This window comes from Littorina saxatilis, linkage group LG10, assembly GCF_037325665.1.
Source record: "Littorina saxatilis isolate snail1 linkage group LG10, US_GU_Lsax_2.0, whole genome shotgun sequence".
Classification (NCBI taxonomy): Eukaryota; Metazoa; Mollusca; class Gastropoda; order Littorinimorpha; family Littorinidae; genus Littorina; species Littorina saxatilis.
In genome coordinates this window covers 14748553-14771601 of record NC_090254.1, presented here as the reverse complement: position 1 = coordinate 14771601, position 23049 = coordinate 14748553, and the positions used below count along the sequence as shown (strand labels likewise).

General features: G+C 44.2%; 1 protein-coding gene across 1 annotated transcript; it reads left to right on the top strand.

The window, feature by feature from the left end:
- The first annotated feature begins 1449 nt into the window (after positions 1 to 1449).
- LOC138978229 (uncharacterized) lies at positions 1450 to 21009 on the top strand. Its single transcript, XM_070350892.1, has 12 exons — positions 1450 to 1540; positions 3070 to 3262; positions 3471 to 3681; positions 6173 to 6346; positions 9455 to 9639; positions 10663 to 10822; positions 11314 to 11425; positions 12144 to 12294; positions 14364 to 14508; positions 15105 to 15270; positions 16893 to 17083; positions 20453 to 21009. Exons 2-12 carry the CDS (start codon positions 3074 to 3076, stop codon positions 20521 to 20523), a joined length of 1755 nt encoding a protein of 584 aa, XP_070206993.1. The 5' UTR covers positions 1450 to 1540; positions 3070 to 3073; the 3' UTR covers positions 20524 to 21009.
- The last annotated feature ends 2040 nt before the right edge of the window (positions 21010 to 23049 follow it).

Below are 23049 nucleotides of genomic sequence, written 5' to 3'. Positions count from 1 at the left end.
ACACATCGACCGAAACCTATACACACCCCCATACCGGGGGTGTAAAAAGTAGACAGGATAACCGATATGTAATTAAAAAAAAAATCAACAATCAAATATCACACACGACGACCACTTTTTAGAGCAACCAAATAGCGTCGAAGAAGGAACAACGTTGTACCCACTTTGGAAACTAAACTTTAATTAAAGGCACACTCAGCTTCACGTAAACCATCAGTTTCTGGTCACAAACACTGTCAGGTTTCTACACACAGTACAAACACCCTTTCGTTTGAACACTCACCGCTTGTAAAGAGCGAGCATTTTTCAAAGAATTTATTTTTGCGTTGCCAGCCGGATTTACAATGAGACAATTCGGACGCCTCGTTTTGACGCTGGAACTATCTTTTAAAATCTAAATCGTAAATTGACAGCTTGTTACACAAACATTCTTCAATCATAAAAGAATTATTTTTTTCATCAAGACAAGCTCAGTACAATTCGAAGTTGTGAAAGTTTGAAAAAAGGGAGCCCGGAAGCAGGTCACGCAAGGTCGTATTTGCCCAAGCAGACGATTTTTCTGAATAGCGCTTGCTTCTTTGAAGGCAACCGCCACCGATAAGTTCGTGTGACTCGCAGCCGTTTGTTGCGTTTTAGATTCAGAGGTACGCAATAACGTGCTATTGCAGATAGGCCTACAGCGAGTTGCATTGAAATCACAAACTGACGACTTAATTGTGAAAAAAAGGAAAGTGGATCACACGGGTTCACGATGGCTCAGGGGTTAGATAAACCACGAAAACTGGTGTGTGGTTTACGCGAGCTAAATAGTCATTCAAACGAACTGTGTCATTTAATGCTATTAAATGCTATTGCAAGTGTGTTCCATAAGGTTAGAACTGCTTTTTTCATGAGAATATTTAAATCGTTCTGTAAACCATTTGAGGCAGACTGGGGCTATTAAGTGCATGAGAGGCATATAAATCCCAGGTCAAATGTGGTTAATTTTGACGTATTACTTCTATTACGCCTTTGTTTTAATTGCTCTTTTGGTAAATTGATTTTGTTGGTTGGTTAGTTCCATAATACACACACACACATTTTTCACAGCGATTTCTGCTGGTGTCTGATTTATTTCATGCGGGGGGGGGGGGGGGAGGGGGTTGGGGCATATGTGAAGGAACATCGACAGAATAAGACTAACACTTTGCGTCAGCTTTGTGTGTGTGTACGTGTGTGTGTGGGGGTGTACGTACGTGTGTGTGTGTGTGTGTGTGTGTGTGTGTGTGTGTGTGTGTGTGTGTGTGTGTGTGTGTGTGTGTGTGTGTGAGTTCTTTCTTTGTCTGCCTGTCTGTCTTTCTGTCTGTTTGTGTGCTGTCTGTGTGACTCTTTGTGAATACAAACTCTTCATGATAAGGAAACCGCTGATTAGACGAACCAATTCACTCTGCCATTATGTATTCTCAGATATTCTTATCGTGAGCTACTGGCATTGGAATAAATACTACTGTTTTGTAGGTTCGCAGTTCACAAATCACAGTACTAGGCAACGAAATCAAAGGTTAGTACTTTCAGACATGGCGTATGGTTCAGCTACTGTGTTCTGATCCGGCATTTTTAATCACCTTTCATGCTTAACTTAGAATTCTGGAAATTGAAAAATCGCAATGTTTTGATCAAAAGCATCGAAACCACTTCATCAAACTGCTTTTTAAGGCAACTGTGTATTAGATTAATAATGGTAACAGCAATTGTAAGAAGAAAAAAACCCATCGGCATCCGTTTGTTCAGTAAGCATAACAGTTTTAACGGTAGAAGATTATCATAAGTACTGGCAGATAAACCTGTGCTAATTAATGAGGAAAAAAGATAGTTCTTTATGATAATACTTATTATTCATATCAGATATTGACACATAGGCACACACACATGGAACACACACACACACACACACACACACACACACACACACACACGCAAGCACACACACACACACACACACAAACACACACACAAACCAACCTTTCTTTCCATCTCTCCCTGTCTTTCTCCAACTGAATTACAACCACGCAGACAGACCGAGAGGGAGGGAGAAAGAGAGAGAGAGAGAGAGAGAGAGAGAGAGAGAGAGAGAGAGAGAGAGAGAGAGAGAGAGAGAGAGAGAGAGAGAGAGAGACAAAGAGAGCGAGACAAAGAAAGAAAGAGAGATCGAACAAGAGACAAAGAGAGATTGAGAGTCAAAAAGAAAAAGACAACAAGTCGCGTAATGCGAAATAACAACATTTAGTCAAGCTGTCGAGCTCACACAATGAAACTGAACGTACTGCTTTTTTCACCAAAACCGCATACTCGTAGTTTCGTCAGTTCACCACTTGTGGCAAAGGCAGTAAAATCGACAAGCCAGAATAGTGCGGTAGTGGTCGTGCTGAGCAGGATAACACGCTTTTCTGTATCTCTATTCTTTTTAGCTTACTGAGTTTGTTTTTATCCAAACATATCATATCAATATGTTTTTGGAATCAGGGACCGACAAAGATCAAGATGAAATTGTCATCAAAGGTATTTATCGAAAAAATGAGAAAAAAAGTCCAGGAATATCATTCCTAGAGACTCTCATGTCAAATTTCATAAAGATCGGTTCAGTAGTTTAGTCTGAATCGCTCTACACACACACACACACACACACACACACACACACACACACACACACACACACACACACACACACACACACACACACACACACACACACACACACACACATACACCACGACCCTCGTCTCGATTCCCCCTCTATGTTAAAACATTTAGTCAAAACTTGACTTAATGTAAAAAGAGAGAGAGTCAAAAAGAGAAAGAGACATAGAAAGAGAAGGGGAGAGACAAAGAGTGTCAGAGAGAGAGAGAGAGAGACAGACAGAGAGACAGAGACAGACAGAGAGAGACAGAGACAGAGACGTAGACAGAAACACACACACACACATAGAAAACAGACTAAAACATTACAGACACATAGGCTATGACTGTCATAGGCAACGACATACCAACACATCTTCATATCCATATTTTATTCTCTTCTCATTTCAACAGCACAATGTGGCGGTGTGTGGCACTGTTAGTTACGACACTGTTGTTGGCGGAGGCCAAGAATATGACAGTGGACATGGAGGTGACTCAGCACTGGGACGACAACTTTGAGGGACGGTTCTGCTTCAACCTCCCCCACCCTATCATCGGCTTTGAACTCGTCCTGCACTTTAGCTCTGGCGTCAAGAGCATTCAGGTCAGAACAATAGGATGATAACAACTCGGTTCAAACACTGACGATTATTCATTCATTCATTCATTCAGATGGTTGGAGTGAGATACGAAGAAAGAAAATACTGATGCAGTATTGAAAACGGTGTTGCTGTTTGCTTAGTTTTACACTTTTTGTAATTCGGTCGTTACCAATTTACTGTCAATGTATCACTTCTGTTTTCCTGTCTCAGCAATGGTTGGGCGACTGGCTGCATCCGCCCACCGACTGCGCGACAACCCTGACCCTGCTGAACCAGGACTCTCACGGCGCGCACCCTGCCGGCGAGTTCTGCGTCAAGATGATGGGCAAGGTATGTGGGGCCGCCGCCCCTGGGGGCCAGGGTACGCTCGTCGACCTCACTGACGACGGAATGCAGCCGCCTAAAGTTCCGCACGTCACTGGTCAGTGCTGCTGTGTTGGTCGCTTCAATGTAGGGTTTCAACGTTTGTTTGTCTGTCTTGTCTTGAGAACCCAAGGGGGTCATGCGAGACTGTTTCAGCATCAATCTTATTCTCAGTTTTGTTCTAGGTTTGCTGTAAAAGCTATTCACATTTAAGACGTTGAAACTTACAGGTAGAAGGTTCATTAAAACACAGATTTTTTTTTACAGTCCATACGTTATATCTTTTCGAAAATCGTAATCTCTTCAAAACAGTTTTAAACAAAATTTTATTCGGGGATACGTCCCGGTTACTGTGGAGACTTTCAATGTAGAATATTTTGATTGATATCAGAGACAAACTCAAAGCAAAAGGATTCATTCACGCTCTGACGTCATGTATTGAGGATGGACGCCAAGGAGACAATAAAATAGCATGTACCTCATGGCTCTTCTTCTTCTTCTTCTTCTTCTTCTTCTTCTTGTCAATCACACTGTACTGTTAGACCGGACAGGGAGACAAACCTGTTAACCCGTGATTTGTAAAAAGTTTTACAAATCACGTAAATGCTCCCGACATTTTATTGCCATCTCCAAAGTCAAGGGATCTATTAGATTTTTTATTTTATTTTTTTAGACTTTATTCTCCCATTGCAGGGAAATTCGGGTCGCTTCCTCCCAGTGGAAAGTTAGCAGCAACAGAGTCGTGCTACCCCAAAGTCAAGGAATCTATCAGATTTTTTTGTTTTTCATTACTTTATTTTTCCATCGCTGGGAAATTTGGGTCGCTTCCTCCCAGTGGAAAGCTAGCAGCAACAGAGTCGCGCTACCTCAAAGTCAAGGGATCTATCAGAATTTTCTTTTCTTTCTTTGTTATGCTAAAACTCGTAATATTTTTCCATTTCCGGCCCAAACCACCCCCCACCACACAGCATAGAGGCTCTAAACAACAAAAATTAATAATAATAAAAGGCATGTATTACTTTGTGGAATGCGATATTTTTATATTTTTACATTTTTACAAATCGTGGTTTTAGGCTCGACGTAATTTGTAAAAAGTTTTTACATTTTTACAAATCACGGGTTAACAAAACCTCATGGCTAAAAAGATGTTTTCCTGCATAAGTGCAGCGTCCTCTTGTGGATTGACGCTGAAATGATCAATGTACTGAGTGTATATTAACAGCTATTGTGTTTTCAGCGTAGCAATAGGGTCCGATATTTAGACGAGACAAGTATAATGCCGACGAGTTAAAGACGAGTCGCATTATACTTGTTCGAGTCTAAATATCGGACCCTATTGCTACGCTGAAAATACAATAGCGATTATATAGCTGTTCTGACCTTGATTTGTTGTTCCAAACTTGCAAAATGACAGTTTCTGCGTCGATGCGTTGATCTCAGGTTTTGATAGCAGACGCCGTTTCAGTCTCAGGCGCATTAGTTTTGCGCAGGCGCCACACTGACTTTGGAAAAAAACTCGATTTGACAACACAGCTGTTAAACAGCTTTTTATTAGTTCATTCGTATACAACAAAAAGAAGTTTGCGTTTTTTCAATTTTGAACAAGACTACTTATGAAGAAGACCAAAACACAACATCAACAGAAGACTAGAAACAACTGAAGAACTAGGATGCAACAAGGGGAGGAGAAGAGAACAGCTAATCCGTACAACGTGAGCAGACGGCACGAAGTTTTCAGTTTGGGTGAATGGCATTTATACTTGTCTCGTCATGAAGCGAATTTTTCAACCTCAGTTTTAAACGACAACATGAATGTTAGTGCCATGGGTTGTACATCAATACTTCAGAGGGGAAGTGGGGTATTTAGTGTGGAGTTACGAGATAAGAAAAGCCGAATGCGAAAGTTTGTGTCAGTCGGCAACTGCGCTCACAAAAACGGCTGTTCCGTTTTACTCCCCTGTTTGTACTACATCTTTCGACTTTGGGCATTTTGTGGTGTTTAGGGACAGAAAATAATTGGTTTAGTCCTGTTTCATAGGGAAGTTAGCAGAAAAGGGTATGCTATCGACATTTGTAAAGCTGAAAAACATTCCCGAGAAGAATTTCAAGTCGTCAGTGTATGCTGTTGTCGACTGAAACATCGCATGGTACAGATGGGTAAACCGGAACCATGCGTCTTTGTTATTGCCAATATGCTTTTGGATATTGGCAAAAATGGCCGACTTCCGTAGCAATATGCTTTGATGATCGGAAGAGACCATCCAATCACAGCTCCCGAATTCCCCCACGTGTCCATTAGAATAGCTATATTATATTATATATATTGATTTGAGGCTCTCGATTTAGTCAGTGAGTCTTTTCTTTTTTTTCTTTTTTTTTCTTAATGTAGAATGTGTTGTATTTGTCACGCCCATTTGTTATGTTTCTATCGTTACCGACAAGATTGTCAAATGAATGTATTTTGTGAGTATATAAAAAAGAAAAAGAAAAAAAAAGAGAAAAAAAAAAGAAATGATCAATGTATGATCCTCCTAAATGGTCTTCTCCAGGCGCTGCCCAGACGAAATACAACTACGCCGAGGTGATCGAGAAGTCCATCATGTTCTACGAGGCCCAGAGGTCCGGCAAGCTGCCCGCCAACAACAGGATTCCCTGGAGGGGGGACTCTGCTCTCAAGGACAAAGGGGCAGGGGGAGAGGACTTGACCGGAGGATGGTATGACGGTGAGTGATCGTCAGCTAAACTATCGGCGACCTACGGCATAGGATAATACATTATTTATTTTCCTTACAATGTAAATTATCACAATTAATGTAATTATATATAATGTAAAATTTGAATATAAAAATCCCACCCACCTCCACGCACACAAACATGAAACCCCCCCTACCGCATCCCCCCTTCTCTATCCCAACCCCCTCTTTTATATAATAAAATGTGAATGGATTGTTTTGTCAATAACAAACGTTCCAACAACCTACCTTTCATGTTTTTTGGATTCTGAATTTTAGAACGTTGGCAGTCTCTTTGTTTTTGGACTTAAAATGTAAGCAATACGTTAAAATTGTGGCTTGGCTACTCTCAAAATAATATTATACAAACAACCAAACATAGATTTACAGACAACTAGATGTATAGATCATGTAATTAACTACCAGCTCCCCGACCCCAACCCCCGTTCTATCTCTCTTATTAGTCTACAACATTCTTAGACAGTTTTCAAGGACTTGATTGTTGATGTGTTGTGTCTTGAGAACCAAGGGGGTCATCTGAGACCGATACAGCATCAAACCTTGTCACAGTTTTTTTCTCGGCCAACTCTTTAAAAACTATTCATATCTAAGGCGTATCTCTTAAAAGCATGCATGTCTTGGAGACAGGGCCCAACAGTTCTAATCTTGTTATTGTTATTGAGATTGACAGCCGATTGTACATTCTAAGCTTTACTGTACTCATAACTCATAACTCATAACTCATAACTCATAACTCATAACTCATAACATTTTATTGATCCAACAATTGATCAGCACATATAGGTCATTAATTAATAATTATAAAAGAAGAAGAGAAGAAAATTTATAAAACCCATGATAACAAAAAAATATCTAAAGTAATATATGTACAACTACAATACCCTTTTTACTTGCACACTTGACACACCGACACACCAACACACATGCATACATACCTACATACATACCTACATACATACATACATACATACATACATACATACATACATACATACATACATTCCATGTTAAAGTGTAGTTAAGAACATCACAGTAATTATATCATTGTTTGGATTAACAGATAAGTTTTTATGTAAATGATGATAACAACAATCCATAATTAACGCTATTGCACTACCAAAAGAAGAGACCAACCAAACACATAAAACCAATCACAGTAATCATCATCAGTTATCACAGGTATCACAGTAGATTAGCCATCAGGTAGTTAGACTCAATTGGGCAAGTATAGTGTCAACACCATCACAACAGTGCTAAAGCTCATTATCACAGCACTAGTTATGATCAAAGGTCAAACAGTCATCAAATCATATTAAATCTATCACTAAGAGGTACATTTAAAAGGCATCACTGATAGTCTGTGGCCAGGACAATGGCTCGGTTGCTGTTAAAATATCTCACAGCTGCAGGAACAAAAGAACGCCGAAAACGCTCCGTTCGACACCTAGGCATGAGAAACCGAGCGTTCCGTGTGATGCGGAGATCCATCAGTGCGTCGTGGAGGGGATGCCCTAGGTCGAACAGAATAGCTCTGGACTTACTGGCAAGCCTTCTTTCAACAAGGACTTCAAGGGTGTCAAGGCTCTGGCCTACAGTAGAACTCGCTTTCTTTATCAGCCTGTTCAGCCTGCCAGTGTCCCTTGCAGTGGCATTCCCTCCCCAACACACTGATGCAAACACCATCACACTGCACACCATACTCTGATAAAACATGTACAGCATCTTGTTACACACATGAAATGATCTCAGCTTGCGCAGGAAAAACAATCTTGACTGCGTCTTCTTAAAAACAGCATCAACATGATTAAACCAGCTTAGCTTGTTATCTAGAACTACACCTAAATACTTGTACTCGCTGACTATCTCAATCGCATCACCTTTGATGACTACAGGATGGACAGTGTCTTTCTTTTTGCGAAAATCAAAAATCATTTCCTTCGTCTTGCTTGCGTTTAATACTAAAAAGTTGGAATCACACCAAGACACAAAATCATCAATATGTTCTCTATACAAGCTCTCATCACCATCAAGAATACTACCAACCACGGCAGAGTAACGGGAGATCGGCACTGCGCAGCTATCATTTTCTGTTTGTATTCGGCCTAAATCAAGCATCTGTACTAAAAATGGCCTATTGGGCGATGAACAGCACGAGGCATTTCTACCTAACAGACAATAAGCCCCCAATTCAGTTCAGTTCAGTATGAACAGCACAATCTTGCTGCGTTGGACTCTCTCTCTCTCTCTCTCTCTCTCTCTCTCTCTCTCTCTCTCTCTCTCTCTCTCTCTCTCTCTCTCTCTCTCTCTCTCTCTCTCTCTCTCTCTCTCCTCTCTCTCTCTCTCATATATAAAATTCTAAATGACGACTGTCCTAAATATTTGCAATCACATTTCAAACATGCCACAAAAAGATATGGGTCCCAAAAAAATCATCCCTCCTATACCTCGCATAGACCTCTACAAATCGAGCTTAGCCTTCTCAGGAGCATTTCTCTGGAACTCCTTCCCCCAACAGATAAGAAATGCAACTTCAGTGAAAATGTTTAAGAGACAGTCACGTTCACACATCATTCGTGAATGAAATGTCTTGTTCGATTGTTATTTTGCTAAACATTTTGAACTAGTGTTAACAGCTGATCTGAGCAACTTCATTCCCAAATGAAAGATATAACTATGTCAATGTAATTCTGTAATTTTTGAGTTCTCCTTATGTAATTCCTTAAATGCACATTGTGTTGCATTCCATACAATGTATTTCTGTATTTTATATGATTCAATCTATATTTTGTACGTGCGTCCGTCTTTACGTGTTGTATAAAGGACAGGTTGGAAGAATAGGCTTTGCCTAAAACCTTTATCCTTTTGTAATAAAGTTCTGAGTCTGAGTCTGAGTCTGAGTCTGAGTCTCTCTCTCTCTCTTTCTCTTTCTTTCTCTCTCTCTTTCTCTCTCTCTCTCTCTCTCTCTCTCTCTCTCTCCTCTTCCCTCTCTCTCTCTCTCTCTCTCTCTCTCTCTCTCTCTCTCTCTCTCCTCTACCCCCCTCCTCCTCAGCTTACTTGCCGTCTGTGCCTGTGTTGTAGCCGGAGACAACGTGAAGTTCAACTTCCCAATGGCATTCAGCACAACCATGCTGTGCTGGAGTCTGCTGGAGTTCCCCCAGGCCTACAGCAAGTCTGGACAGCTGAACTACATGTATGACAGCATCAGGTGGCCCCTGGAGTACTTCATCAAGTGTCACACCAAACCCAACGAGCTGTACGTGCAGGTAAGGGGCTCCGCTCACCTATGTAACTTCAGCAGGACCGACGACGCACTGGCACTGCAGATTATCCCAGCCCGCTACACGTTGCATGAAAGGAAAACAGGCCAAGTACTCGTCATAATCCCTATCGCGGCATAAATAATAGGCAGTGCGTCGTCTGTGCCGCTGAAACTACGCAGGTATATTTTGCCCTTAAGACACCTGAACTCCTGGGTAGCACTTCTCCTGTTGCTTTCTCGTTTCTTCTTCTTCTTCTTCGTTCATGGGCTTTGACTCCCACGTTCACTCATGTTTTCAGCACGAGTGGATGTGTTCGTGTAAGGCCGTTTTTACCCCGCCATTCAGGCTGCCATACGCCGATTTCGGGAGATGCATGCTTGGTACTTTCATGTTTCCACAACCCACCGAACTCTGACATGGATTACAGGATCTTTTCCGTGCGCACTTGGTCTTGTGCTTGCGTGTACACACGAAGGGGGTTAAGTCACCAGCAGGTCTGTACATAAGTTGACCTGGGAGATCGGAAAAATCTCCACTTTTAACCCACCAGGCAGCAGCGACCGGGATTCGAACACACGACCTCCCGATTAAGAGGCCGACGTCTTACCACCACGCCACTGCGCCCGTCGCTTTCTCGTTTCATTTTCATTTCATGTACTCTTATCATCCCAATGCTGGGAAATGTGGGTCGCGTCGCTTCCTCCCAGTGGAAAGCGAGCACCAACAAGAGTCGCGCTACCCAGGTGTATGCGCGTTTAGGTGTAATAAGCCACCTGCACTTATGGTAGTGTGACCGAGGTCTTTTACGTGCCAGTGTGGTGACACGGGGGAGGGACATGGATACCGTCTCTGAGTCTGCACATAAAGTTGACCCGTGTCCGTCCTTGTCGGAATTCGAACCTGTGACGTCGACCTTAGAATCAAAAGTCTAGTGCCCCCGGCTAGCTTTCCACTGTGCGCAAGCAACCGATTTTTCCAATGTGACTATGAAGTATGAAATGAAATAAAATAAAATGCTGACCACAGGTGGGCAGCGGCAGTAAGGACCACGGGTCTTGGACCAGTCCGGAACGCATGGACCCCAACAGACCGGCCTACAAGATCGATGCTTCCAATCCCGGAAGTGACGTGGCTATGGACATGGCCGCCGCCATGGCCTGCGGATCTATGGCATTCAAGTCAAAAGGTGGGCTATCAGAGTGGACATTTTGTGGTTTAAGTATCAGAAGGGCGAACACTCATTCGCACAGATTCACAAACAAGCTGAACCAGAGATTCAACGGAGTAAATTAAAACACGCATAATGCATCAATCAGGTTGCATTGCTAAACACACACACACACCAAACACACACACACACACAGACACACACAGACACACATTCTCAAACACACAAACACACACACACTCACTCACACACACACACACACACACACACACACACACACACACACACACACACACACACACACACACACACACACACAGAGACACACGTTTTAAATTTAGTGTATTGCCTACCAAAAATGCAACACATGCGCGTTTGGCTTGTGGGGGGGGGGGGGGGAGTACATCGAAGTTCGGAATAGTGATAAAATCGAGCATTGACCAGAGCCCCGGACTTGATACACTTATTTTTTCCAATGTGTTTCTTTTATTTATATTGCTTTTTTTCAGATTCTGCTTTCTCTGGAAAGCTGCTGAGTCACGCCAAACAGATCTATTCTTTTGCCAAAGCCCACCAGGGCTTCTATTCCACCAGCGTATCTGACGCAGCTGCCTATTACAGGTAGGGTAATAATGTGTACAATTATCTGCCAATCTCCTCTCTTCAGTTTTTGATTTTTCTCAGACTACTTATAGTTGTGCATGTACAATACTTAATAAAGTATCGTCTCTCGCAGAAAAGTCATTCGGTCAGTGTTTCAGGGTGATCGCACAGAATACTGAGTTAATTTGTTCTACTGTAGTACCTGTAATGTGATGGCCCTCAGATGAGAGAACACTTCCCGTCAGAGACACCTTGGGTTGTTCCTCTGTCTAATAGGCTATCTCTAACACAATATATATCTGTCATGAAAGGCCCTCTGAGACGGAATTCTTTTGGTCTGGTTCCAAGAGTGTCCGATTATATACGCACTAGAAGCCGAAAACACGTACTAGAAAATGTTTGGGGGGGTCCCTGGGCCGAACTAAAATTTAAAAGAGCGGGTCCTTGGACGCACTAAATTTCCTTTATCGTGCGTACCGTAGATAAACACACACACACACACACACGCACACACACACACACACACACAAAATCACTTGGAAATCACTGGGACTTTTCGGCTTTTGGACCCTTAGGACCCTCTCAAATTCTGCAGTGAGGGTCCATGGACCTTATACAAATTGAAAATGGGGGTCCCGGGACGCACTAGGAGGGGCGTCCGTGGGGAGCCCTGAGACTACACTGCACTGAGTCTGTACTTGCTGGATGTTCACATCTTGAAAATACTGTCATCCAGGTCCCAGAACTACACCGACGAGAACAACTGGGGCGCCGCCTGGCTGTACAAAGCCACGAACGACAACCAGTACCTGGCAGACGCCAAGGTCCGCTACGCTCACGAGCCTGCCTGGGGCTTCTCCTGGGATGAGAAACTGGGAGGCAACCATGTAAGTCCCACAGCGAGACTGTAATCTTGACTAAAAACCCTTAAAGCTGGTTGTCGCGACATATGTCGCGCTACTTTACGTATACTGTCACCTGGTTGTCACGACATATGTCGCGCTACTGGCTCAGTCTGTTTGGTCGGTTCCGATTACCTCCCATGGATGCGAAAACCTATATATGACCGTTTTTACATTTAGTCAAGTTTTGACTAAATGTTTTAACATAGAGGGGGAATCGAAACGAGGGTCGTGGTGTATGTGTGTGTGTGTGTGTGTGTGTGTGTGTGTGTGTGTGTGCGCGTGTGTGCGCGTGTGTGTGCGTGTGTGTGTGTGTGTGTGTGTGTGTGTAGAGCGATTCAGAGTAAACTACTGGACCGATCTTTATGAAATTTTACATAAGAGTTCCTGCGCATGATATCCCCAGACATTTTCTTCATTTTTTCGATACATGTCTTTGATGACGTCATATCCGGCTTTTTGTAAAAGTTGAGGCGGCACTGTCACACCCTCATTTTTTTTTTAATAAAAATTGATTGAAATTTTGGCCAAGCAATCTTCGACAAAGGCCGGACTTCGGTATTGCATTTCAGCTTAGAGGCTTAAAAAATAATTGATAATTTTGGTCATTAAAAATCTGAAAATTGTAATCAAAATTATTTTTTTATAAAACGATCCAAAAACAATTTCATCTTATTTGTCATTATTGGCTGATTCCAAAAACATATGAATATGTTATATTCGGATTAAAAACAAGCTTTGAAAATTAAAAATATAAAAATTATGATTAAAATTAAATTTCCGAAATCGATTTAAAAACAATGTAATCTTATTCCTTGTTAGTTCCTGATTCCAAAAACATATAGATATGCTATGTTTGGATTAAAAACACTCTCAGAACAAGCGGTGGACAGATGATGCTACGAGTATAGTTACGGTCTTGCGGAAAAAAATGCAGTGCATTCAGTTTCATTCTGTGAGTTCGACTGAGCTTGACTAAATGTTGTATTTTCGCCTTACGCGACTTGTTCTTTATTTTTCTCTTTGTTAATTCACCAGTGGCTATGTAACATGTGTTACAGAATTGCACCAGTGTAAGGGTTTTAAAGGTCCTTGTCTACATTTTTATACCGAAATCGCCATTTGACCATTAAAATGCAGAGTCTATTATCTACAATTATCAACAATACACCCCCTTTCGATCAGGAAAGACGAAGCCAGTGTAGCCGTTTGAAAATTCATTGCAGTATTCCAGCGTAGTACTCATAGTAGGATATCCTTATTTGGAAAATGCCAAGCGCAAAACTCCTCTTAAATCCCGTGCATTTCGTGCGTTTAAAAAAAAGCGTGGACAGCGCTCCAGTGTTGCTGCACTTGTTTGGGCGTGGCTATAAGCATAGTGACATGAATTTGATTGGTCAGTATTTTTAGGCAAAGCACTTGTTCTCAGCAAACAGAAAACAAAATATTGGAAGCGTGAGTCACGCTACCCAAAAATAAAATCTTTTTTTACATATATTTTTTTTCTATAACTTTTTCCCCCATGGTTCATTCATCATCTGACATAACTTTTTAGCAAAATCTAACCATAAGATTATTGAAAAAAAGCAAAAGTGTAGACGACCACCTTTAAGAAGAAAAAAAACTTGGCACAGGGGATCCTCTCGTTAATAAATAAACCCTCCTGATAAACTCAGGTCTTTAATAAAAGAAGGAGTCGTAAATATGGATGAAAGTTTACAAGTTAATTCCTTTTTTTCTCAAACATTTGTTGTGGGTTTTCCACTATAAATGGGTAATAATTGAAATTATGTAGTAGAAGATTAAAGTCTTCTTCAAGGAGGGGTCTGTCGGTCGGTTCCAAATGTGTCTTTGCTGAAGGAGAAACTTCTTCTTTCTTCTTCGTCGTTCACGCTGAAGGAGAAACAAAAAGTGTCTTAAACCTAACTAACCCTACTTTGATACTGTGAACTCTCACTGTCACGAAACAAATAGCTGAGTTTAAAGGTAAACGGATTATTTTAAAGGCCAGTACTATGTTTGGGCAAAAACAAGACAAAACGTTGTTGCTGCAGCTGCTGATGTACAAACTGACGGGAGATGACACGTACAAGTCGGACATCGAGTCCACCATGACAACGTGGTCCAAGCCGGGAGGCATGGCCTACACCCCCAAATGTCTGGCCTTCAGGCTCGAGTGGGGACCTCTCAGATACTCTGGTCAGTCACACACAGATACAGAGAGGGGGAGAAGAGAGAGAAGGGGGAGGGAGAGAGAGAGAGCGATAGAAAGGGGGAGAGAGAGAGCGAGAGAGAGGGGGAAGAGGGGGAAGGTAGAGAGAGGGGGGAGGAGAGAGAGGGGGGAGGTAGAGAAAGAGAGAACGATAGAAAAGGGGGGAGGGAGAGAGAGAGAGAGAGATAGAGAGAGAGAGCGAGCGATAGAGAGGGGAGGGAGAGATGGAGAGGGAGACAGAGTTAGAGAGAGAGAGAGGGAAAGAGATAGGTGGGGACACGTACAGAGAGAGCGAGAGAGAGAGAGAAAAAAGAGAGCGAGAGAGAGAGAGAGAGTGAGAGAGAGAGAGCGAGAGAGAGAGAAAAAAGAGAGCGAGAGAGAGAGAGCGAGAGAGAGAGAAAAAAAGAGAGCGAGAGAGAGAGCGAGAGAGAGTGAGAGAGAGAGAGAGAAAGAAAGAGAGAGAGAAAGAGAGACAGACAGACAGACAGACAGACAATTACTGATAATTAATTATAGTCATGATGTTTCAGTCTTTGAAAATGTATGACAATAAACATAATCATTATCAACTTCCTGTCCCCAGCCAACACAGCTTTCTTCGCCCTGATGGCAGCTAAGTACGGAGTCCACGCCGCCTCGTACCGCCAGTGGGCCATGTGTCAGATCCACTACGCTCTCGGTGACACAGGACGCAGCTACGTGGTCGGCTTCGGTACCAACCCTCCGAAGAAGCCTCACCACAGAGCCAGGTAATAAGCTGTGATTACCACAAAAAATATGCTCTTCGATCCCGATCCCCCATAACACACCATCTGAATGCGCAGAATGACTCACATGGTTAACTGTATCGGCTCACTTGACAATGTTGTTGTGGTCAATGACAGCACATTCTGATCAGCCTATCATTACTTCATTTAGCATTATTTATCTCTCTGGATTTTTTTCAATCTATTCTGCTGTGGGGTTTTTCATGTCATGCGCTTGCCGACTTGACGTATTTTTAGCTGAGGTTCCGGTTCATAAAAACTTTATTGGTAACACACACACACACACACAACTCTCACCAAATTGTAATATGGCAACGAAGCATAATTCGTGACCCTTCTATTCACTGGTGTGTGTGTGCTTTTTTATAAAATAAAACCTTTTTTTTTTTTTTTTTTTTTTTACAATTGTAGGTCTTTTTTGACAGTTTTTGTTAACAATTCTTTTTTGTTCTTTTTTTGTTTTTGTTTTTTAACAGTTTTAGGGTTTATAAGGTTTTATCCCAGCGAAGCTGGAGGTATCCCGTGAACGCTATACTGTAATCGATTTGAGAAATGTGCATACCGAATAATACATGATAAAGAAGGATTCTTTGTGCCCGAAAATGGGCCACAGTTGGAGATGGAAGTTCACCAAAAATTGGGACCATACTAACAAAAATACGGTGGGTAAAATTGGCGCCCCCATTTTTTGAGCAAACGCCACCCAAGGCCGCTTTGGACGGGTAGAAATTCCGTAGTTTCCAAGTCTATGGATAAAGCTCGCGTAAGAAGAATACGTCACGGTCGAAAGTCTTTGACGTCAATTAATGCATCATGACGTCATGCCTCCCTGTAGTCTTTCTCTCTCGCGCGGTGTGTGTGTTTGTGTTCATTTTGTGCACATGTGTTAGTGTTACTGTTTGTGTGTGTGTGTGTGTGTGTGTGAGTGTGTGTGTGTGTGTGTGTGTGTGTGTATTTGTGTGTGTGCGTGTGTGTGTGAGTGTGTGTGTGTGTGTGTGTATTTGTGTGTACGCACGCGTGCATGAGTCTGTACTCGTGTGTGTGTGAGTGTGTGTGGTGTGTGTGTGTGTGTATGTGTGTGTGTGTGTGTGTGTGTGTGTGTGTGTGTGTGTGCGCACGCGTGCATGAGTCTGTACTCGTGTGTGTGTGTGAGTGAGTGTGTGTGTGTGTGTGTGTGTGTGTGTGTGTGTGTGTGTGTGTGTGTGTGTGTTTGTTTGTAAAGGTGTGTATGTCTGTCTGTCCATATGTGCGTATGGGTGTGTGTTTTGTGTGTATGAAGTTTTTGTGAGAGAGTGAGTGAGTGCGTGTGAGTGAGTGTGTGTATGTGTGCGTGTGTGACTTGGGGTGTGTGTGTGTGTGTGTGTGTGTGGGTGTGAGTGTGTGTGTTTGTGTGTGTGTGCGTGTGTGTGTGTGTGTGTGTGTTTGAGAGAGAGAGAGAGAGAGAGAGAGAGAGAGAGAGAGAGAGAGAGAGAGAGAGAGAGAGAGAGAGAGAGAGAGAGAGAGAGAGAGAGAGAGGTAGAGGTTTGTCTTTCGCTGGGGTATGCAGTGCCTTGGCGTTGCACATCTACTTAATTTAAATTGTAAAATTCTCTCTCCTTGTGCAGCTCGTGTCCCATGCTGCCCGCCCCGTGTGGGTGGGAGGCCCAGCAGAATACAGGCCCCAACCCCCACACACTGTACGGAGCCCTGGTGGGCGGGCCTGGCAAGAGTGACGACTACACGGATGACCGCAAGGACTACGTCCACAACGAGGTGGCCTGTGACTACAATGCGGGCTTCCAGGGCGCTGTGGCTGGTATGTTTCGGGTGGGGTGGAATTCTGTGTGGGGGGGGGGGGCAAGACCAGGGGGGGTGGAGACGGGTGTGTCTGGTGGTATTTTGGGGTGGGTATAGGAGGGGGGATGAGATGACCGCAAGGACTATGTCCACAACGAGGTGGCATGTAACTACAATGCCGGCTTCCATGGCGCTGTGGCTGGTATGTTTGGGGTGGGGTCGGGTTGTGTGTATGAATGTGGGGGGGGGGGGGCGGGGGCGGGGGTGGAGAGGGGTGTGTCTGGAGGTATTTTTGGGTGGGTACTGAAGAGGTGACCGCAATTAAGGACTATGTCCACAACGAGGTGGCCTGTGACTACAATGCGGGCTTCCAGGGCGCTGCGGCTGGTATGTTTGGAGTGGAGGTAATTAGTGTGAGGGGTGGGGTGGAGGGCTGGACCAGAGGGGGTGGAGAGGTGTGCGTCTGGAGGTATATTTGGGGGCGGGTGGGAGAGGGGATGACCGCAAAGACTATTTCACACCGAGGTAGCATGCAACTTCATTTTCATGGCGCTGTTGGCTGGTATGTTTAGGGTAGTGTGAATGGGGGAATGCGGTCCAGGGGGGATGGCAGGGGGCGGGTATGGGTGTTTGAAAGGAGGTGGCCGCACGGACAACGAGGAGGCCTGTGACTACAATGCGGGCTTCCATGGCGCTGTGGCTGGTATGTTTGGGGTGGGGTCGGGTCCTGTGTATGTGTGAGTGTGTGTGTGGGGGGGTGTGTGTGTGAGGGTGTGTGTGTGTGAGGGGTGTGTGTGAGGGTGTGTGTGTGTGTGAGGGTGTGTGTGTGTGTGTGTGTGAGGGTGTGTGTGTGTGAGGGTATGTGTGTGTGTGAGGGTGTGTGTGTGAGGGGTGTGTGTGGGAGGGTGTGTGTGTGTGTGAGGGTGTGTGTGTGTGATGGTGTGTGTGTGAGGGTGTGTGTGTGAGGGTGTGTGTGTGTGTGAGGGTGTGTGTGTGTGAGGGGTGTGTGTGTGTGTGAGGGTGTGTGTGAGGGTGTGTGTGTGTGAGGGTGTGTGTGTGTGTGTGAGGGGGTGTGTGTGAGGTGTGTGTGTGAGGGTGTGTGTGTGTGAGGATGTGTGTGAGGGTGTGTGTGTGTGAGGGTGTATGTGTGTGTGTGAGGGTGTGTGTGTGTGTGTGAGGGTGTGTGAGAGGGTGTGTGTATGTGAGGGTATGTGTGTTTGAGGGTGTGTGTGTGTGAGGGTGTGTGTGTGTGAGGGTGTGTGTGTGTGTGAGGGTGTGTGTGTGAGGGTGTGTGTGTGTGAAGGGGTGTGTGTAGTGGTACCAAGGGGGATGGAGAGGGGTGTGTCCGGAGGTATTTTGGGATGGGTGGGAGGGTGATGACCGCAAGGACCATGTCCACAACGAGGTGGCCTGCAACTACAGTGCGCGGGCTTCTGGGGCGCTGTGTTAGTGGTGGAGGGGGGGGATGTCTTTTCTTTTCTTCTTTTTTATTAAACAAAAATGGGAGGGGGGGGGGGTCCTAGGAGAAATACCTTTATTGGGGGAGGGAAGGTAAATGAATTGATTCTGTAAGGTGTTACGGTAAACCTTTACCGTGGTCCGTCGATGTGCCGGAAGACGTTGTTCTGAGCGAACTTTTAAGAAGGACCAACAAGACAATAACATGAAAATACTGTATGCCACATCCAGGCGAAGGATGCAATACACATCTTTAGTTTTCATTGACGATGCAGTAGTCAGTGACTGTCCGTCATAACAGCAGGTTGGAAAGCACAAGGTTTCACAACATAAAGCGTGTTAAATTATACTGTTCAAAAAAAGAAACGCATAGCTTGTAATATTTGGTTAATTTAGTTATATGGCTACAAGGATATCCACCAAACTGCAGAAAATGTTTATCTGGTCGTCGACCTTTCGTCCATTGCCACAAGTGAGCTCTGCACGTGACGCATGCGTTATCAGTGGCTACAATGTCAAAATTGCTCATTTGGCATAACCACTCGTCATGCTTCAGTGTAATCTCGTGAAACTCGGGGAATATTGAGCTCTCACCATGTCTTCCAAAACCCATAAAAGCGGATTGTTCGCCACAAAGAAATCAGACGACAATTCAGCGACGAAAGATGGCCCGATTGAGCAGAGAAGACCGCCAAATTGCATTGGGTCGTTTACAAGCAGGCCAAAGTCAAAGTGCAATCGCCAGGCACTTCCACGTGTCCCAGAGCACCATCAGTAGACTGTGGGTCAGGTTTCAAGCCACTGGCTCCGTTGCTGACTTGCCACGAGCGGGAAGACCAAGGGCGACAACTGCTGCTCACGACCGCTTCATACGGCTCCGCCACCTCCGGAATCGTTTCCTGTCGGCCTCATCTTCTGTCCAGGCTCTCCCCGGGCCACACCGATTATCGGACCAGACCGTGCGGAACCGCCTGCATGAAGCTGGTTTGAGAGCTCGCAGACCTCACAGAGGAGCTGTCCTCACCCGCCGCCATCGCCAGAACCGAGTGCAGTGGGGCAACCAGCACCTTCGCTGGACCGTCCGGAATCACTGGAGACACGTGTGGTTCAGCGACGAGTCCTACTTCCTGCTCCAGCGACATGATGGTCGGAGGAGGGTCTACCGGAGAGTAAACGAACGTTACGCGCCCAACTGTGTGGATGAGGCACCCGTTCATGGTGGTGGAGGCATCATGGTGTGGGGGGCGATCAATACCGCTGGAAGGAACACCCTGGTGCACGTCCAAGGGCGCATAACTGCCCAGCGATACGTGGAGGAAATTCTGCGCCCACACGCCCTTCCTCTTCTGGCTGACCAGGATGCCATATTCCAGCAGGACAACGCTCGCCCGCACACAGCACGACTCACCACCCAGTTCCTCACCGACCACCATGTCCAGGTGCTTCCCTGGCCATCCATGTCGCCAGACATGAACCCGATAGAACACCTCTGGGATGAATTGGACAGACGTGTGCGCAGGCGAGAAGAAGCGCCGGCAAATCACCGCGATCTATTGCAGGCACTTCAGGAGGAGTGGGACACCATCCCACAGCAAGATATCCGGCATCTGATCCAGTCCATGCCCAGAAGGTGCCGGGCAGTTGTTGCTGCTCAAGGCAGTCACACCCCCTACTGACTTGACAGCCTCGGCACCCAATCGTATTGATTGACTGATTGATTTGAAGATGCAAATGAACTGTGTGTGCATTCAACTGTGTCCATACCAAATTTCAAACAAATAATCTAAATATTGGATTTTCTGTTAATTTTTTCGAAAAATAAAACAAATTTGGCAAGTAGCAACTATGCGTTTCTTTTTTTGAACAGTATATTAGTCTCAGCAAGAACACTTGACTTGATCTCTTAACACTCTTTTTTTCTGTGTGGCAGCCCTCCTCCAACTGGCGATTGACCACGAGCTACCCAGCGCCAGCAAGTGCACTAGCTGTCCTAACCCGTAGTCACAGACTGCACGTGAAACACACTCTGCTTCTGCTTCACAGTCCTGTCCTCATCTTGATGCTTTTGGTTTAAACAAGATTTTATTCGGGTTCTTCATTTACGTAAGACGTTGCCGCGAATCCACGGACTAACCTGTGACGGGGCGCATCAAGCAGTCTTTCGTGACTTCGCTTAGCCAACGATTCCGAGAACATAGGGTCCTTTTCACTTTCAGGAGGAATGAGTTGATTGATGGAATTGTGTGAGTTTTTTTTTTTATCTCCTTCAGAATGCATTATTCGGCTAATTATTTGCATATTTTCATGAAATGTAGATATTAAGGACCTGATTCATATGAGATTCAAAACTGTGTTCAGCACTGCAAGTCGGTAGATATAGCAATTATTCTTGGAATTGTTTTGTTTATGGTTGGATTCATTTGGCTATTGTGAACTTCCACAGACAGGAAACTAACTGTTCTTTGATTAAATACGAGTGATGTTGAACACTTTTTTTTGTCGTTCGTTTTGGGTGTTGCTTGGTACACTTTGGTAGCAGTGTATGAATGACAGCAGTAGCTCATGTGTATGTGTGTGTGTGTACGTGTGTTTGTGTGTGAGCGTGCATGTGTATGTGTGAGTGTGTGTGTGTGTGTGTTCTTTCTTTCTTTATTTGGTGTTTAACGTCGTTTTCAACCACGAAGGTTATATCGCGACGGGGAAGGGGGGGAGGGAGATGGGATAGAGCCACTTGTTAATTGTTTCTTGTTCACAAAAGCACTAATCAAAAAATTGCTCCAGGGGCTTGCAACGTAGTACAATGTATTACCTTACTGGGAGAATGCAAGTTTCCAGTACAAAGGACTTAACATTTCTTACATACTGCTTGACTAAAATCTTTACAAACATTGACTATATTCTATAGCCTACAAGAAACACTTAACAAGGGTAAAAGGAGAAACAGAATCCGTTAGTCGCCTCTTACGACATGCTGGGGAGCATCGGGTAAATTCTTCCCCCTAACCCGCGGGTGTGTGTGTGTGTGTGTGAGCGTGCATACATGCAAACGTACAAGTGTGACCGTGCATTCGTGTGTCCTCGTGAGTGTGTGTGTGTCCTTGTGTGTGAGTGTGTGTGTGTCCTTGTGTGTGAGTGTGGGTGTGTGCGTGTGCTGCTCAAGCAAACGCACCTGCAGGAATATTATGGACAATGCCAAACCTCTCATTATAAAGAGAGCCCCTCACATGATACAAATTCACATTTAGTGATTATACATTTATCCCTCTCCTAGTCTACAAACTTTGTGCACTAATATGTGCATGCCTGCATGAATTCGATTTGCAGAAGTTCTTTTAATATCTAAACGCACTGCAGTCCAATATGATTTGTATGCAATGACCGCCACTCCGTTCAAGGCCATGGATACTCACAAACGTTACCATTAGAGGCATATTAAGGTTATTGCGCTAGGCATGGGCCACAGAATGATTATTGGACAAGCCATGAGCAATAGTATTTCCGATTTGTCAGTTGATCTAATCCTTCAGGCTGTGATTAACAGTTACCAGAAAACAGCAAATGTACACACGTCTTTCTCACAGGAAAAGAATCATGAGACAACAGGGAACATTTAAGCAAGTGAGTACATGAATAAACCATTGCAAACACAAACCCATGACACTGCCAGTACCTTCTTTTTATTTACATTGTAACAGACATGCAAAATACGTATGACATGAGCATAAAGTAAGATAAAAGTGCATAACAAAATCTCTCTAACAAAAAAGCAAAGAAGAAAATTCTTACAAGCACTATCATATTGCTCACTAACTACTCCTGGGAGTAGAACATGCACATAACTATATCTACTTAAATACTGGAATTGTTCTCATGTCAAGCTCGCACACGTATGGCACAAATACCATAAACACACAGGTCAGCTGTTTGCTGTCCACAGTTCAATCTTCTTCTTCTTCTTCTTCTGCGTTTGTGGGCTGAAACTCCCATGTACACTACGTGTTTTTTGCACGAGTGGAATTTTACGTGTATGACCGTTTTTACCCCGCCATTTAGGCAGCCATACGCCGCTTTCGGGGGAAGCATGCTGGGTATTTTCGTGTTTCTATAATCCACCGAACTCTGACATGGATTACAGGATCTTTTTCGTGCGCACTTGGTCTTGTGCTTGCGTGTACACACGGGGGGGTGTTCGGACACCGAGGAGAGTCTGCACACAAAGTTGACTCTGAGAAATAAATCTCTCGCCGAACGTGGGGACGAACTCACGCTGACAGCAGCCAACTGGATACAAAACTGAGCTACATCCCCGCCCCTCACAGTTCAATCAAAACAAGGAAGACAAACGTGACTGTCTTCTCCATTCTCTCACAGCTGCCATAAACACACATTATCGACGTCGTCATGGAATTTTGACGCAACTTGTTCTAGACAGCTTTTCAGGAGAAGGGCAATACTGATTATTTGTATCATGAAAGTGTTTACATTTGTGCCTGGTATGGATAGAAAGATGAAAGAATGTTAAATCAT